The sequence below is a fragment of the Rutilus rutilus genome (assembly GCF_951802725.1).
Source record: "Rutilus rutilus genome assembly, chromosome: 16".
In the NCBI taxonomy this organism is placed as follows: Eukaryota; Metazoa; Chordata; class Actinopteri; order Cypriniformes; family Leuciscidae; genus Rutilus; species Rutilus rutilus.
This window is the reverse complement of record NC_140224.1, coordinates 884,499-903,479: the sequence shown is the minus strand read 5'-3', so window position 1 is coordinate 903,479 and position 18,981 is coordinate 884,499. Positions and strand designations below refer to the sequence as shown.

Below are 18,981 nucleotides of genomic sequence, written 5' to 3'. Positions count from 1 at the left end.
TTTTTGCCAGGGGGATACGGAGGGTCATTAGCCTTTCACTAATGCCAACTGGTGTTTCTGTGAGACTTGGTAGAAGGGTGTTCTTGATAGCCATTCCTATTCTACCTGGGGGGAAACCTTTCCAGAAGAAGGAATAGCCCGTCCCTTCCTCTGTCAGAGAGCCTTCATCCAGAAGCCTGGTCTCACTCAGGGCATTGCTGATGTCGATGTTGTAGCGGCTCAGCTCAGCAGAGATCAGGCCTGTTCTCCTGTGAGGTCTGTCAGAGATGCCATGCGAGTCCAGGAAAGTACTTACATTCCATGTTGCCAGTGTTTTTATGGTATTGTTTTTTATTTTCCTTATTTCGATGGCAGTAGTGGAATAACCCGATAGGTGCGGTAACTATCCAGATAAATGGTTGAATGGGCAATTTTTAGGCCACCTTTTCTAGTCCAATTGGGGTCAGCAGTGCGGTCCAACATAACAACATTGTTTCTACAACGTTGCATAACAACAACAGACGCCACGAGAGCGCAATCGCTTTTGGAAAGGAGAAGAAAACAGCGCAGCCGCGCTTTCCACAAATTTTTAGACGCGATATGTGAACGGCCCCTTAGTCTTGTCTCAACAGACTAACCACAAGGCATGTGGCCATTTGCCCATAGCTGGGACAGTGGTTGACGGGCGCCAGGGCGTGTCCTCACAGTGTCTCTGGGGCCCACTGCTGCTCCGAGATCCCCTGTAGTTTAGCCTGGGACCGTATGATACTCAGTTTCCGTGTGTGACCCAGAGGAGGCACTACAGGAGTCTTGGTGGTGGAGAGGCTCTGTACTGGCAGGAGGAGGCTTATGCACTCGGCTCCTCTTTTCACCCTCTATCAAGGAGGCTAGCCAGCGGCAACAGCTGTTAGCAGAGAGAGTAACAAGCAGAGAGCACAGCGTGGCATGCACTAACTACACTACACTACTGCACTAGACGCTTCACACACACCCTGTATTGTATATACACTCACAGGTTACCAGAGGATGTGTGTGTGTGTTCTGCAGGATCAGCAGGCTCAGCTGGAGCAGGAGGCTCGTGTGCAGGAGCAGCTGAAGGAAGAGCACACACTGATGGAGCGCCGCTGCCTCCTGCTGGTCACTGAGAGAGAGGAGAGTCGAGCCGCGCTGGAGGCGTCCGAGAGAATCCGCAGGAGTCTGGAGACGGAGCTGCAGGAGACGGCTGAGAGACACAGCCAGCTGGACACACAGGTACTGACCGAGCGGAAACCTTCCCGTCTCTCTCTTCAATCCATCACTGAAGTGACTTAAACTGCTATTCATCGACTGGCCACTAGAGACCGGCTGCAAACGGGAGTCAATCCCATAGACCCCCATGTTAAAATGCCCAACTTTACAGCAGAACAAAATGTGTTTACAACCTGGTACAAAAAGTGGTTTTGGTCTATATAGCTAATTTTGCCCTTCATGAAAACTGTGAGGGGGTTGAATTTGTTTTATAACTCATCCATTTAAATTATATTAAGCCTTAAAGTTCTGCATAATTAAAGGTGTGGGCACTTGAGTGACAGGTGGATTGTCGCAGATGTCACTACTAGCCATTTGTCTGCTGTCTGTTAGCGTCACGTCACCTCAGCTAATCCGCCTCTTTGCACATTTTCGTTTATCTGGGAGTGACGCGCTGCCAAGATGGCGACGGCCGGCTCCGCCCACTTTGGGCTTCAAAAATGCTCTTCAGAAACACTAAGGGTGACGTCACGCACACTGCGTCCATATTTTTATACTGTCTATAGTTTTGACCCTCAACACTGCTGTGCTCACAGTTTATCATAACTGTCATTATTTTAGCTGCTTCTGTAAGTAACAGAGCTGTGTGTGTGTGTGTGTGTGTGTGTGTGTGTTTGCTCTCAGCTGCAGTGTGTGTCGAGTGGCAGGAGGAAGCTGGAGGTGGATCTTCAGCAGCTGATGCAGGAGCACGAGGAGCTGCAGACTGAGCTCAGATCAGCCAACGACAAGGCCAAGAAATCAGCCTGTGAGGTACAGAAACACACACTCATACTCACACACATACACACTCACACACACATCCTGAAGCTGACGCTGTGCTGTCCTGCAGGCGGTGCGTGTGGCGGAGGAGCTGCGGATGGAGCAGGAACACGTCACACACCTGGAGCGCGTCAGGAAGAGCCTGGAGATGCAGATCAGAGACGCCGGCAGCCGGATGGAGGAGCAGGAGCAATCGGCCATGAAGGGGGGCAAGAAGATCCTGCTGAAGATGGAGGCACGGGTAAAGATAAATCATAATCATGAGATGAGCTCAAAACTGACATAAAAAGTCATTAATATGATGAAAATCCTGATTAGGACATACTAAATCAGATTCATGAGATTAGGTCAAAATTGACATAAAAGGTAATTAATATGATGAAAAACGTTTTGGTTACATATGTATCCCTCGTTCCCTGATGGAGGGAACGGAGACGTACGTTGCTGACGACTGAGGGCATCTCGCTAGAGAGCCAATCTAGTTCGAGTAAAACTAAACAAGCCAATGCACATTGGCATGCAATCATTTGCAACAGCTGCTCTGCCTCGCATCGCGGAGATATAAGGAGCAGTAGGTTGTCAGTTCTGGGAACCAGGTCCAGGTGGGCCAATAATGGGCTACCAGCCGGACCTGCTCCTCATCCTCCCTGACCTTGCACAATGTAGGCCCTGGGGCCAGCTGTGAGCCAGCGCATCGAGAGTAAAACAGCTGGCAATGGGTAGTTTCTGGAGAGGCAAACAGGTCTACCTGTGCAGCTCAGAAACAACGCCATATCAGCTGGACCGACTGGGGATGGAGTCTCCATTCTCCCGGGAGTGGAGACAGTCGTGACAGCTCATCGGCTGCACGATTGAACAACCCAGTAATATGAACAGCACAAAACCTCAGATGCTTCTGACTCCAAAGGAGAAGATGGCGAGCGAGTTGCGACATGCGATAGGGGCGTAGACCACCTTGCCGGTGTATGTACTCAGCGGTCGCAATGTTGTCAGTACGGACCAGTACGTCTTTGCCCTGTAGTGGCTTTATTAGGCGGCCCAGAGCAAGACGTACTGCCAACAACTTGAGGCAGTTGATGTGCCAATGCAGTTGCGGACCCGTCCACATCCCTGAACCTGCATGCCCGTTGTACGTGGACACCTGTTCTGGAGGCACTCCGACCCGGAAAAATTAGGTGTCTGACCACGGGCTGAAGGCTTGACGGCAGACCTGAGTGATAGCCACCTGGTGAGTGCCGCATTGCCACGCCCATCTCGGGACTCGGCCATGAAGCCAATGCAGAAGTGGCCTCATGTGTGCAAGCCGAGCGGCGTTACTGCGGCTGCCATATGCCCCAGGAGCCACTGAAATAACTTCAGTGGGGCTGCTGTCCTGCCTTTGAACGAATTCAGGCAGTTCAACACTGACTGGACCCGCTCTTCTGTGAGGTGTGCCGACTGTGTGACCGAGTCCAACTCCATACCGAGAAAAGATATCCTCTGCACGGGGGGCAAGTTTGCTCTTTTCCCAGTTGACCCGAAGACCCAACCGGCTGAGGTGACTGAGCACCATGTCTCTGTGTTTGCACAACTGATCCCGAGACTGTGCTAGAATAAGCCAGTCGTTGAGATAGTTGAAAATGCGAATGCCGTGTTCTCTCAGGGGAACAAGGGCCGCCTCAGTGACTTTCGTGAAGACACGGGGAGACAGGGACAGGCTGAAGGGCAGGACCTTGTACTGATATGCTCGACCCTCGAACGCAAAGCACAGAAACAGCCTGTGTCGAGGGAGAGTCAAGACATGAAAGTACGCGTCCGAACTGAATCGCATAACCGAACCTGATAGTCCGAATGAGCCAGCGAGAGGGACTGGGAAACGCTAGCCAGGTCGATCCAGCGGGACCAGAGGGACTACAGGCGGTACGCGAGTACCGCAGTGGGGCAGCGAGGTGGAACTAAGTTTGGAACAAAGCGAGGTTATGATAAATATGTTTTATTTAGTTAATAATGACTTTTAACTCATAATTTAGACGACTTTAGAAGATTTTTTTTTCATATGTTGCGAAAAAGTGGCTTCAATTTCTTTCAGCATTTCAAGTTGTATAAATGAGTAGTAATGTATTCTGAATAAACATAAATGAGCTCTGCGCAATAGCATGTTTATGAGTGATGTGTCAGTATTCTTTCTGTGTGTGCGGTGCGTTGAATCACACATGCAGGTGAAGGAGCTGGAGCTGGAGCTGGACGCAGAGCAGAAGAAACACGCCGAGACACTGAAGAACCTGCGCAAGAACGAGCGACGCCTGAAAGAGCTGCTCTTCCAGACCGAGGAGGACCAGAAGAACCAGCAGAGGATGCAAGAGCTGGTGGAGAGACTGCAGATGAAGATGAGGGCTTACAAGAGACAAGTGGAGGAGGCGGTAGGACTCTGCCTGTTACCTGTGCTTTATGCTGGTCAGTGCTGGTTTATGCTGGTCAGTGCTGGTTTATGCTGGTTTGTGCTGGTTAGTGCTGGTGTACACTCACACGCTTCACTGGCGGATCGTTCTACTCAAGCTGAGGGACCCATAAACTTACTGCAAAGCCAGAAGGAGCAGCACTACTTACCAGCACTAACCAGCATAAACCGGCATAAACCAGCATTAACCAACATAAACCGGCACTAACCAGCATTAACCAACATAAACCAGCACTAACCAGCATTAACCAACATAAACCAGCATAAACCAGCACTAACCAGCATTAACCAACATAAACCGGCACTAACCAGCATTAACCAACATAAACCGGCACTAACCAGCATTAACCAACATAAACCAGCACTAACCAACATAAACCGGCACTAACCAGCATTAACCAACATAAACCAGAATAAACCGGCACTAACCGCATAAACCGGCACTAACCAGCATTAACCAACATAAACCAGCATAAACCGGCACTAACCAGCCTAAACCAGCACTAACCAGCATAAACCAGAATAAACCGGCACTAACCAGCATAAACCGGCACTAACCAGCATTAACCAACATAAACCAGCATAAACCGGCACTAACCGCATAAACCGGCACTAACCAGCATTAACCAACATAAACCAGAATAAACCAGCACTAACCAGCATAAACCGGCACTAACCAGCATTAACCAACATAAACCAGCATAAACCAGCACTAACCAGCAATTAACCAACATAAACCAGAATAAACCGGCACTAACCAGCATAAACCGGCACTAACCAGCATTAACCAACATAAACCAGCATAAACTAGGACTAACCAGCATTAACCAACATAAACCAGCATAAACTGGCACTAACCAGCATAAACCAGCATTAACCAGCACTAACTAGCATAAACCTTCACTAACCAGCATTAACCAGCACTAACTAGCATAAACCTTCACTAACAAGCACTAACCAGCATAACACGAACAATTTGAGTGCACTAACTAGCATAAACCAGCACTAACTAGCATAAACCTTCACTAACCAGCATAAACCGGCACTAACTAGCTTAAACCTTCACTAACCAGCATTAACCGGCACTAACCAGCATTAACCAGCATAAACCGGCACTAACCAGCATTAACCAGCATAAACCGGCACTAACCAGCATAAACCAGCACTAACTAGCATAAACCTTCACTAACCAGCATAAACCAGCAATGTTACTTTTTTTTGGTCATAATTTCTTTTCCTTTGTTACCTCCCCTCCTGACCCCTAGACTGGGAGGAGAACGTAACCATCACTAACCAGAGTTTAATCTGAAGTGTGTGTCCCGGAATAGGAGGAGCAGGCGAATGTTCACCTGGTGAAATACAGGAAGACGGTTCACGAGCTCGATGACGCAGAAGAGCGAGCCGACATCGCAGAGTCCGCACTCACTAAGATCAGGAGCAAGAGGAGCGGGAGCTTCGGGAAGGGCTACTCATCCGTGAGTGTGTGTGTGTGTGTGTGTGTGTGTGTGTGTGTGTGTGTGTGTCAGAGTGTGAGTGTGTGTGTGTGTGTGTCTGCGTTCACTAATACCAGGAGCAAGAGGAGCGGGAGCTTCGGAAAGGGCTACTCATCCGTGAGTGTGTGTGTGTGTGTGTGTCAGAGTGTGAGTGTGTGTGTGTGTGTGTGTCTGCGTTCACTAATACCAGGAGCAAGAGGAGCGGGAGCTTCGGAAAGGGCTACTCATCCGTGAGTGTGTGTGTGTGTGTGTGTGTGTCAGAGAGTGTGAGTGTGTGTGTGTGTGTGTGTCAGAGAGTGTGAGTGTGTGTGTGTGTGTGTGTGTCAGTGTGTGTGTGTGTGTGTGTGTGTGAGCGTAACGCTCTGCTCTCGTCTCTCAGGGTTACAGCACACCCTATCCAGCGCTGGTGAGGTCACCTGGGTCAGTGGGGTCAGAGGGCAGAGGTCAGAAGGTCACGGATGACGAGGAGTCCCTCACCTCTCTCATTCCCACGTACTTGAACTCGATGAAGAAACTGATGATCGATTAGATCTGACAGTCTCCAGTCCAGCTTGTTTTTCGGGAACACTTTACAGTAAGGTTCATTAGTTAACATTAGTGAGCATGAACTAATAATGAACTGCACTTATACAGCATTTATTAATCTTTGTTCATGTTAATTTCAACATTTACTAATACTTTATTAAAATCTTGTTAACATTAGTTAATGCACTGTGAACTAACATGAACAAACAACGAACAGCTGGATTATTATTAACTTACATTAACAAAGATTAATAAATACTGTAATAAATGTATTGCTCATTGTTAGTTAATACATTAACTAATGTTAACTAATGAGCCTTACTGTAAAGTGTTACTGTTTTTCTAAACTTCTAAATCTTTTTATCACAAGTATCTGTTCAGTATTACATTTGATATCAAGAAACTGTTTGTAATGTTGCGGTAATACTCTTGATTACATGTAAGGATCGAGTGTTTCCGTTGATTTGTTCAAAAACACATTTAAAGGCTTCAATTGAAACGAGCACTAAGCCTCTGCTTTAATCTAAGTTCTCTTTCACTCTGAGATGTGTGTTAGTTTGTTTCCGCCACAGAATAAAATCATGACTAGTGGAACTCAACTGCTCTCAGAATGTCAAGTTTATATCTCACAATTTTAAAGAAAATGTCCGAGTTGTGCGAGAAACCGTTGTTACACTTCCTTATTACAGTGTAATTTTACAGTAATATAAAATCACAACATGTACTTACTGTAGGATTGGAGTTAGTTGCATGCAATTCTGCATAATATACTGTTATAACTACAGTAAGTACATGTAATATGTGTAACAAAGACACGGTAAAATAAAGTCTTACCAAAAGTTGCAATAAGAAAGTGTTTTATTTTAAATTCCATGGCAGAAACAAGCTTTCATAAAAATCGAATTGAATATCCTGACAAAATATGAGAAATGTATTGATATACAGTATATATACTTTATTATTTCCTTGCTTAATAGCGTCACGTTTGCATTAGTTTTGTATTTATTGATACCAACTGATGACAGCTACATAAATATAGCAAACTATAAATCATATTTAGTAAAACATTACATTTAACGTCATTTATATTACAGAAAACATAATAACTGGATGATATTCAGCAGTTCTTCATCATTTACACGCTCGTCTAATGGAACAATCCAGTTTAAACCTGTTGAAGATCATTTAGAAAAGTTGTTCATTGATTTGGTATAAAAATAAGCATTGTGCAGAATTATTCCCATATATTATCTATGTCTCTCTGACTATATACGGATCGTTTGGGGGAAACTATATTAATGACTGTTTGAGACTTCTGTAAATCTGAACGAACAGAGAATAAAAGTCCTCACATGTGATTGTGTGTTTGTTCATTGAGTGTGTGAGTGTGTAAACCTGAGACGGTTATGGCAGTGCGGAGCTGATATTCATCACAACTACAGATATAGATATGCTGAGGAATTATTTCTCCACATTTTGATTTCATTTCTCTAAATTCTGACTTTATATCTCACAATTCTGACTTTATTTCTCAATGTTCAGACTTTATATCTCAATTCTGACTTTATATCTCAATTCTGACTTTTTTATGCAATTCTGACTTTATTTCTCACAATTCTGACTTTATTTCTCGATATTCTGACTTTATATCACAATTCTGACTTTATTTCTCAATGTTCAGACTATATCTCAATTCTGACTTTTTTATGCAATTCTGACTATCTAAATTCTGACTTTATTTGTCGACATTCTGATTTAATTTCTCTAAATTCTGACTTTATATCTCGCAATTCAGACTTTATTTCTCGACATTCTCACTCCATTTCTCGACATTCTGATTTAATTTCTTTAAATTCTTTATTTTTAGTAATTCTGACTTTATATCTCGTAATTCTGACTTTATTTCTCAATATTCAGACTTTTTTCAAGTCAGAGTTTATACTTCACAAATCAGAGTAAAAAAAAGGCAGAATTGCAAGATATAAACTCACAGTTCTGACTTTATATCTTGAGTTTTTGTCACACAATTCTAATTTTTTTCCCTTGTAATTCTGAGTTTATAACTCGCAATTCTAACGGCGTAATCTCAAGAAAAGAAGTCAGAATTGTGATATAAAACATTTGCAATATCCTATTTTATGTTTAATTCCGTGGTGTAATCGAGCGTCCGTATATCCTGCATAAACTGCATCATGAAATCAACACTTTACTTGTTAATCCATGTTTCTGGTCTTACTGTGAATAATTCATACAAGTTATTATTACAAAGGACAAAAGTATCAATTCATCAAAGTGTGACGAGTCGCTCCACTTCTGAATCCGCTTTCCTTTTCCACGTCCGTTCTGGTAAATCCCACTTTACAATCCCTCAAATTCATCAAATATCCACTTTCACTGTTTTGAATAAACCACGGCATCATGCGAGTTAACCGAGCTGCAGTTCATGTCCACTGGAAGCGATGGCTTTGATTAGTCACAGAATTAAATCAGTAGCAGCATTTATATATTAGCACTATTCCACACAGACCAGTCAGTGTTCACTGCTAATGTTCTGACGGCATCAGTAGATCCTGACACACACATCGGTTCTCCTGAGTCAAATCCTGGAGATATTTACACGTGTTCTCCTCGCACACTTTTCCTCGAGCTTCAGCTGGGTTTGAGACGTGATCGTTCTCCTCTTGTTTAGGCTGTAACTCAGCGTTGAGTCGATCTGCAGTGTTTTATATATATATATATATCTCGATATCATCAGATCTCCATGTCTACCGGTCTCAGTTCTCCTGTCTTGTGTTCTTTCACCCACAGTTCTCGGTCTCTGGCGGGGTCGACGCTCCGCAGGAGTTGATCCACCGGCTCTACAGTCTGCATGTGAAACGCAGGGTGTTATAACATGTGAATCAATCAAGTTAACAATCATTATTACAGAAGTTAATCCATCAAAACTAACCTTATCTGGACAATAACTTTATTCTAGATCTGCTGTAAAGCCTAAACACTCTGTTACTGTAATCTCCTGTTATCACTGTAACGCTGCTGAGAAACATCTGTATTGTTAAAGCGCTGTATAACTGAAGGAGTCTTGAGTTGACTTGTTGGGGAAAGTTACTTTGAAAAGTAATGCATTACAATGTTGCGTTACTCCCTTAAAAAGTAACAACCAGTGTTGTGTGTAACTTGAGTTATGTAATCAGATTACTTTTTCAAGTAACTAGTAAAGTACACTGCAAAAAATGCTTTTCTTGCTTTGTATTTTTGTATTTTTTTCCAGTCCAAATATCTAAAAGTTCTTAAATCAAGAAGCTTTTACTAGATAAATAAAATGACTTAAGGAATTATATCTTGTTTTCTGATAAAAAATTAAATGAAGTGAGTTTTTGATTAAAACAAACCAAATTATCTGCCAATGGGGTAGAAAAATAATCGTGTTTTCCACTTGAATTCATATTTTTTTCTTGTTTTCCGTTTGAATTAAGATTTTTTTTTCTTACCCCATTAGCAGTAAATGCTTCTTGATTTAAGAATTTTTAGGACTGGAAACAAGAAACATACTAAGCAAGAAAAAGTCCTTTATTGGTGAAGTAAGTGTTGAGTGTTGAAAGGTTTGTTTGAGCGGCGCCCTCTACTGTACACACGTGAATTTACACTTCCTTCAGCCTGAGGCTTATTATTTCACTTCTTTACATTTGCCTAAAACCAGCACTTTTTTGTTATAAAACGCCCGGCCCAGGTGAGAAAAAGTAACGCAAAAGTAACGTAACACATTACTTTTCTTAAAAAGTAACTAAGTAATGCAATTAGTTACTCATGATCTGCATTAGACCTCCTGTGTGTGTGTGCGTGTGTGTGTGTGTGTGTGTGTGTGTGTGTGTGTGTGTGGACTCACGCCCTGGTTGAACATGTCGGTTTCGTGGCGTAGCGTTGTGTATCGACACAGATGTTGTCTGATCATCTCCACGCGCTCCACCTCCAGACGCTCCAGCTCCTGAGGAACAACAGCCCTTCTACAGTTAAATACAGTCGGCAACACTTCAAGTGGATCAAAAAAGTTCATCAAAGTTGTCCTAAGACAAGTACATAGTTCATATCTGAATCTCAGCTCTTGATCACAGTGATACGAACAGTAACGATGGCGTGGGTTTCACCGTATCAATCTCATCAAAGTGGATTTGCTTTGTCAGCAGAAACAGCGTCTTCTCGACACGAACAACACGAACCAAACTCTCCCCGTCTCAGATACACTACAGTGTTTGAGGGCGGAGCTAAGAGACGCTGCTCAGCCAATCAAGACCACAGGCTGGCATTATGCAAATTAGTTACAAACCGGTTCAGTAGGAAGTGAGACTGAACTACTGATGACTCATTTCAGTTCAGAATCACTTCTTTCTTTTGGGAGACAAAAGATTAATTTATCTGAGCTTTGGAACTTGGCAGTTTATTCGCAAACAGCTTTATAACACACTATATGAAAGGTTATTTCCTAAAAACCATAATAGGGGCACTTAATTATATATGTAACCTATCAGTAAACCTGATAACTCCACCCCCTCTATCTGATAACTCCACCCCTCTATCTGATAACTCCGCCCCCTCTATCTGATAACTCCACCCCCTCTATCTGATAACTCCGCCCCCTCTATCTGATAACTCCATCCCCTCTACCTGATAACTCCACCCCCTCTATCTGATAACTCCATCCCCTCTACCTGATAACTCCACCCCCTCTGTCTGATAACTCCACCCCTCTATCTGACAACTCCGCCCCCTCTATCTGATAACTCTGCCCCCTCTGTCTGACAACTCCGCCCCCTCTATCTGATAACTCCGCCCCCTCTATCTGACAACTCCGCCCCCTCTATCTGATAACGCCGCTCCCTCTGTCTGACAACTCCGCCCCCTCTGTCTGACAACTCCGCCCCCTCTATCTGACAACTCCGCCCCCTCTATCTGACAACTCTGCCCCCTCTATCTGACAACTCTGCCCCCTGTCTGATAACTCTGCCCCCTCTGTCTGATAACTCCGCCCCCTCTGTCTGATAACTCTGCCCCCTCTATCTGATAACTCTGCCCCCTCTGTCTGACAACTCCGCCCCCTCTGTCTGATAACTCCGCCCCCTCTATCTGATAACTCTGCCCCCTCTATCTGATAACTCCGCCCCCTGTCTGATAACTCCGCCCCCTCTGTCTGATAACTCTGCCCCCTCTGTCTGACAACTCCGCCCCCTCTATCTGACAACTCCGCCCCCTCTATCTGACAACTCTGCCCCCTCTATCTGACAACTCTGCCCCCTGTCTGATAACTCTGCCCCCTCTGTCTGATAACTCCGCCCCTTCTATCTGATAACTCTGCCCCCTCTATCTGATAACTCTGCCCCCTCTGTCTGACAACTCCGCCCCCTCTGTCTGATAACTCCGCCCCCTCTATCTGATAACTCTGCCCCCTCTATCTGATAACTCCGCCCCCTGTCTGATAACTCCGCCCCCTCTGTCTGATAACTCTGCCCCCTCTGTCTGACAACTCCGCCCCCTCTATCTGACAACTCCGCCCCCTCTGTCTGATAACTCTGCCCCCTCTGTCTGATAACTCCGCCCCCTCTATCTGATAACTCCGCCCCCTCTATCTTGACTGAATGAACTGAAGCTCCGCAGCAACCGCACAGCACACAGCAGCTGAACGAAGTTTTGCAAGGGTAAACAAAGATCTTGTTGTTTGAATAGGCCTCAGTACTGAACACTATGTCTATAAAGGCTCATATTTTATTTATTTGATGTCTGACTGAGACATGTGGGGCCTGAGAGAGAGGTCTAGCATTTGCCATCTAGTCATAGCAAATACATAGCCTACACTTTAATGGCCTGTGCATACAGTAGCATTTCATCTTTTATAAAATGAGATTTTGGCCAAATGTATTTTATAACAGGAAAACCTGAGCGCCCGTATAGGTGCGCCCCCACTGTGTATGTGTGTGTGTGTGTGTGTGTTCAGTTAGTTTCTCAGTCTTACCAGGCTGCTGGTGACCATCTCCTCAAACCACTTGGACTGGGACTGATTGTAGAGGTCAACACATCGCATCAGCTCGTCTCCTGAGATCAGAGCAGGAGTTACACAAGGTTATTCACCTTATACACCCTATATACACACACTTCAGAATATAGAGTAATAAAGTCAGAATATCGAGAAATAAAGTCAGAATTGTGAGAAGAAAACAGAAGAGGGTAAATATTAACTGGTGATGTTTACATGGAAACCCAAACATGAACATTTATATTTGTTTTATATGATATAAGATATATTTATTTCTGCTTTCTAAAGTCAGTTATGTCACTCTAGTTCTTTAGAAAGAGCCAGTGATTGTTGATTCTCTCTTATTTAACACGCTTTCAGTTTTCTATACAAAGTAGATCTTTTTTTGTAACATAAGCATACATTGTCAATGTATTAATATTAAATATTCAAAAGCAAGAAATAAAACGGCATGTTTCATGCAGAACAGAACAGCATCACACACTTCTCTTTAACCGCATTACCACAGTCTGACACTAGATGTCAGCGAACACACACTTTTCCTCTCCGACTCCAGACAGAATGGCTGTGTTCAGAGTGGAATGTTTGCTTTCTACTTCCTGAACACTCACAGTGTACACTTGATGAGGCATACTAGTTTAGAAATAGTATGTGAAACCGTATAAACATTTATACTGTGCTATGAAGGAAAGGTTCTTCATCACTGTAAAAAGTGATCAGTTGACTTAACTTAAAAAAACTGAGGAAACCCGTTGCCTTAAAATTATGAAGTAATTAAACTTCATGTTTAATCAAAAAAAATTAAGTAATGTGGAATTGTCAAATTGTTTAACTTAATTAAACTTATCGTAACTTAACTCTTTTTTTTTAAATTAAGCATTAAGTTTATTTACTTAATAATTTTAAGGCAATGGGTTTATTAAAAAAAAATGTAAGTTAAGTGAACTGATCACTTTTTACAGTGATGGAACTGTAAAGGCTTCATCTATAGAAGCGGATCATGTGACAGTTGTGTATTTCACTGTGATTGGTTGGACAGATGAGAGGTGTGTTGTGTTGTGATGAGGACACTGACCGGCCTGTGTGGACTTTCTGCGCGCTTTCTTGAGGTCCTCCTCCATTTTACTGCTGAGTTTGATCTCCAGCTGCTGGGTTTTCACTTCTAGATCCTTCTGCCGATCGGAGAGCGCTTTACGGGCCTTATAAAGCACAGGAGAATATGAGAGATGAGCTGAGCATGAGTGTTTTATTCACACTGCATCTACAGATGTTCGGAGACATCTGGCATCGCATGTTGAGATCCAGACGCTCTTGAATAAATTAAACCTGTCGTTGTACGATGATGTGGATGGTTATGGAACTTCAAAGATAAATATCTTTTCTGATTGATTTCTGATGATAAATTTACCCTGATAATTCAATTTCCTCCATCTGGACAATTCAAATAATTCGATCTTTACATTATACTGTTTCTGAAAAATTAAAACGCTGTGATCAGTTACCCGCGCTCATACGCTGAAAAAACGGATTATTACACAGAAACGGCTAGAAACACATCAGGCTCTATCTTACACCCGGCGCCAAGCGCGACGCAAGTGTGTTTCGCTAGTTTCAGCCCGACGCAATTATCATTTTCACGTCCTGCGCTGTGTTGTTTAAATAGCAAATGCATTTGTGCCCATTTGTGCACCCATGGGCCAACGAGTGTGTGTTCTGGCGCATTGATGGTGTGTTGCTATTTTGAGGAACAGTAATAGACTGAACCGTTGACCCACTGAAACCTGCTCTAAAGTCAATGCCGCAATATTTTATTTATTTATTTAAAGAGCGCTTTAGTAATGTGCGCCTATAGACGGGTCCACAACGTGCGTACACTCTGTTTATTACACACACAGGGACGCACAGCAGCACACACACATGCCAAATATTTAAAATAAAAGGATTACAATGTAAAAGATTATTATTGTGTATATAAAGATATGGTGAATCCGGCTTGTCCCGTAGATGTTCTGCTTGCGCACTTTGACCTCGCGCATGAGCAGATCCGTTTGCGCTCTGGAGACGCGTCCGGTCTTTCCACTATCAAAGTCCGTCATGTAAATAGTGTATCCGCCATGGCCCGAGCGCAACTGGCATTTAAAGGGAATGGGAGATGAGACTCTGATTGGTTTAACGCACGTAAATCCCAAATCACACTCATTACTCATTAAGAGAATAGGGACGACCCTTTTAGACCATGCGCCGGGAGCACCGACCATTTATCCCGTCGTTAAACTAGCAAAAGTGGATTCGGACGCCCTAAGTGAACTTGCGCTGTGCGCTTTAGACCATGAGCTTAGATTGTTAAAATAGGGCCCATCGAGTTAAATGTGACATTTTTAAGTATAAAAGATTGAAATTGTGTTTTCTTGTAAAACGCATGGAAGATTGTTTCCACCACAGAATAACAATTAAAAGGAAATTGCAATAAAGTCAGAATTGCGAGAAATAAAGTCAGTCAAGTCAAGTCAAGTCATCTTCATTTATATAGTGCTTTTAACAATGTAGATTGTTTCAAAGCAGCTTTACAGAGATAAACGTATCATTTAAGGTAAGATTGTTTTGACTTTATTGCGGTTCTTTAATAAAGTTATTTTCCAGCTAAAGTTAGTTTTGATTGATTCGCTTTCGTCGCAACGATCATTTGTTATTAAATTAGGGGCCGCTAAGACGACACCATTGTTGATGGTGTCAGACTTGAGATAAAGTCAGAATTGTGAGAAATAAAGTCAGAATTGCGAGATATAAAGTCAGAATTGCGAGATATAAAGTCAGAATTGCGAGATATAAAGTCAGAATTGCGAGATATAAAGTCAGAATTGTGAGAAATAAAGCCAGAATTGCGAGAAATAAAGTCAGAATTGCAATAAATAAAGTCAGAATTGCGAGATATAAAGTCAGAATTGCGAGAAATAAAGTCAGAATTGCGAGATATAAAGTCAGAATTGCGAGATATAAAGTCAGAATTGTGAGATATAAAGTCAGAATTGCGAGATATAAAGTCAGAATTGTGAGAAATAAAGTCAGAATTGCAATAAATAAAGTCAGAGTTGCGAGATATAAAGTCAGAATTGCGAGAAATAAAGTCAGAATTGCAATAAATAAAGTCAGAGTTGCGAGATATAAAGTCAGAATTGCGAGATATAAAGTCAGAATTGCGAGATATAAAGTCAGAGTTGCGAGATATAAAGTCAGAATTGCGAGATATAAAGTCAGAATTGCGAGATATAAAGTCAGAATTGCGAGATATAAAGTCAGAATTGCGAGATATAAAGTCAGAATTGCGAGATATAAAGTCAGAATTGCGAGAAATAAAGCCAGAATTGCGAGAAATAAAGTCAGAATTGCAATAAATAAAGTCAGAGTTGCGAGATATAAAGTCAGAATTGCGAGATATAAAGTCAGAATTGCGAGATATAAAGTCAGAATTGCGAGATATAAAGTCAGAATTGCGAGATATAAAGTCAGAATTGCGAGAAATAAAGTCAGAATTGCGAGAAATAAAGTCAGAATTGCAATAAATAAAGTCAGAGCTGCGAGATATAAAGTCAGAATTGCGAGATATAAAGCCAGAATTGCGAGAAATAAAGTCAGAATTGCGAGATATAAAGTCAGAATTGCGAGAAATAAAGTCAGAGTTGTGAGAAATAAAGTCAGAGTTGCGAGATATAAAGTCAGAGTTGCGAGAAATAGTGCGATCGTGGCAATTCCCTTTTTTAATTCCGTGTCAGAAACAAGCTTCCATGAAAATGTACTCCAATAATCTCTGTTTTATTTACAACTTGTAAACAGTATAGTACTAATTTTGCAGGTGTATATTCAAAGTCGGCACGCTGCGATTGATCACAAGACATGCGAGAACCAATAGCGTTCGCCGATGACGGATGGCATTATTGAGCGCACTGTCCCTTTAAAAGATGGCGGTGAAGGGTTCTGTTCAGTCGAGGCGGCGTGAGAAGCTCATTGTTGTGAAGGTCATGAGGTTATTTATAGGAACCCATCGGGCTCCAGAGACGGAAACGGTCCACTCCTTTTAATAAAGCATGAGAAAAATCCCTGTAACTTTAGAAGAGCTGAGCCAATCGTCGAAATATGGCCCCATATTCATCCATACACACAGAGATATGAATATGATATGATATAATACCTTCTCCACAGCAGCGTACCGGCCAGCCAGCTGCTTCCTCAGATCAGACATGTGGTGGTCAAACTTCTTCATGTCTTTCTTGAAGTTTTCCCGAAATATCAGCAGAGGTTTTTCCACTTCGCTCTGGAGCTGAAGAGGTTTCAGACAGGGACCGTATTAGAGACGATGAAGACTGCCAGAAACTAAACCCAAGAGTGTAAGAGACCCTCTCAACCCTCTGGTGCTCTTCACCTGTCAGTCAAAAATGACTATTTCTTGGTCAATGAAATGAATGTACTCGATTTTAGTTTGATAATGTTTTTTATGTAATATTTTGTATTTTTAGGGGATTTTTTTATACTAAATTATATTTACGCTGTATATATAATGCATTTATTCACTTTTTGAGCATAGACCTCTTAGCATAGAATTTACACTGTGGTAAATCTTGAATGCTTTAGCGACAGACTGAAGTTTGATCTCTTTTCAAAGACGACACTTGGCAGATTATTGCTGAAGTGAGAAAAGTTTTAAAAAGTGAACTTAAAAAAAAGTTACAGTATTTTAAGTGTATTGTTGAAAAATGTACAAAAATACTATTTTCAATTTTTATATTAAATTTTATATTTTCAAAAACACGTTTTACTCTAAAACGGCAAGAAAATCAAAGCCATAAATCTAAAGTTGTGTTCAAAATCTGAGGTTGATATCTCAAAAATGATCTTTCAGTGAGATGTTGTTCGGCTGCAGTACCAAAGGCTTCCACTAGAGGAAACTCGTCTCATTCATTTCCAATGCGCTCGTTTCTGACCGCGAGGAGCTCAAGTGTGACTATAGTTTCAGGACCATTTAACCTGTTCGAATCATATCCATGATTTTCTTTGTGTTCACACAGCAAGTGTCAAAACCTTTACCAAGTTTCGTAAGATTCCTATGAATAAAAAATTAAAAAAACGTAAACCTTTTCTGTCAAAATGGCAGACGAGCACCAGAGGGTTTGCTGTTGTAGTTTGTATCGTCTGTGTTAGTGATGCTGAAACTGCAGTGTGTGTAACATCTGCTCTCATATATTCATCCGAGAGTAAAGCATTCCTTCAGTCCAGCTGTGAGACCCCGGAAAACTCTCTCGTGTGTGTGTGTGTGTGTGTGTGTGTGTGTGTGTGTTCAGCTTTACCTTAGAGGAGAACTTGAGATGAACTTCTGCCTCGTCTGACAGGCTTTTCTTCAGCTGAACCCAAGCGGAGCCCAGCGTGCTGAGAACACAACAGCAAGCGAGTGAGATATACAGATGTGGAGTGTAAATCATCTGTTTTCTATGTGAATATACAGTAAAGTGTAATTTATTCCTGTGATCAAAGCTGAATGTTCAGCATCATTACTCCAGTCTTCAGTGTCACATGATCCTTCACAAATCACTCTAATATGAGGATTTGATGCTCAAGAAACATTTATGATTATTATCAGTGTTGAAAACAGAAAGTTCAAAAGAACAGCATTTATTTGTAATATTATACGTCTTTACTGTCACTTTTGATAAATTTAATGCATTCCTTGCTAAATAAACATTAATTTCTTCAAATAAAACGTATTGACCCCAGACTTTTGCATGGCAGTGTATAATGTTACAAAATATTTCTATTTCAGATTTTTAAAAAAACATTTTTTTTTTTTACTTTCTATTCTATAAGAATCCTGGAAAAAAAATACACAAGTGTTTAACATTGATAATAACTAATGTTTCTTGATCATCAAATCCTCATATTAGAGTGATTTGTGAAGGATCATGTGACACTGAAGACTGGAGTAATGATGCTGAACATTCAGCTTTGATCACAGGAATAAATTACACTTTACTATATCGTTATTTAAAATAGTAATAATATTTCACAATATCAATGTTTTTTGTGTGTGTTTTTTTGGTATTTTTAATCAAATTAATACAGCCTTGGTGAGAATAAGAGAGTTCTTTTAAAAACATTAAAAATCTTATGATCCCAAACTTTTGAACAGCAGCATATACACACACACACACACACACACACACCCCTGTATAAAATGCACCTATATAATTTACTGTGATATTAAAGCTATATTGGAAAGGTTTATTTAATCCATATGTTTTATTGTCATAACTCTTGTCGATCTTTTCTTCTACACAGCTGCGTATGAATGCGTATGAATGCTGAAGTTGTGCTCGTAATCTGAGGTTTCGGCTCGTTCCGGAGATGTTTGGGATGTCTGGGATGTTTCTGAGCCGCTCTCCGTTGGGATTCAGAGGATTCACCTTGAAATAAAGTCGTGGGTGGAATAT

At 41.9% G+C, this 18,981-nt stretch overlaps 2 protein-coding genes across 2 annotated transcripts in view; one reads left to right on the top strand and one right to left on the bottom strand.

Annotated features, from left to right (window-relative positions):
• The window catches only part of LOC311306447 (myosin-4), a 79,133-nt gene extending 71,296 nt beyond the window's left edge, over positions 1–7,837 (top strand). Inside the window, exons 19-24 of the mRNA XM_084434845.1 lie at positions 1,027–1,230; positions 1,891–2,016; positions 2,096–2,266; positions 4,224–4,424; positions 5,791–5,937; positions 6,335–7,837. Coding sequence (XP_084290971.1) covers positions 1,027–1,230; positions 1,891–2,016; positions 2,096–2,266; positions 4,224–4,424; positions 5,791–5,937; positions 6,335–6,484 — 999 coding nt within the window. The 3' untranslated portion in view covers positions 6,485–7,837. The remainder of the gene's footprint in view (positions 1–1,026; positions 1,231–1,890; positions 2,017–2,095; positions 2,267–4,223; positions 4,425–5,790; positions 5,938–6,334) is intronic.
• A 1,387-nt stretch (positions 7,838–9,224) lies between these two features.
• gas7b (growth arrest-specific 7b) overlaps positions 9,225–18,981 on the bottom strand; it is a 45,374-nt gene continuing 35,617 nt past the window's right edge. The window contains exons 9-14 of the mRNA XM_084434846.1: positions 17,845–17,923; positions 16,692–16,820; positions 13,581–13,704; positions 12,485–12,564; positions 10,367–10,465; positions 9,225–9,345 (exon numbers count right to left, since the gene is read on the bottom strand). Of these exons, the coding sequence (XP_084290972.1) occupies positions 9,232–9,345; positions 10,367–10,465; positions 12,485–12,564; positions 13,581–13,704; positions 16,692–16,820; positions 17,845–17,923 (625 nt within the window). The 3' untranslated portion in view covers positions 9,225–9,231. The remainder of the gene's footprint in view (positions 9,346–10,366; positions 10,466–12,484; positions 12,565–13,580; positions 13,705–16,691; positions 16,821–17,844; positions 17,924–18,981) is intronic.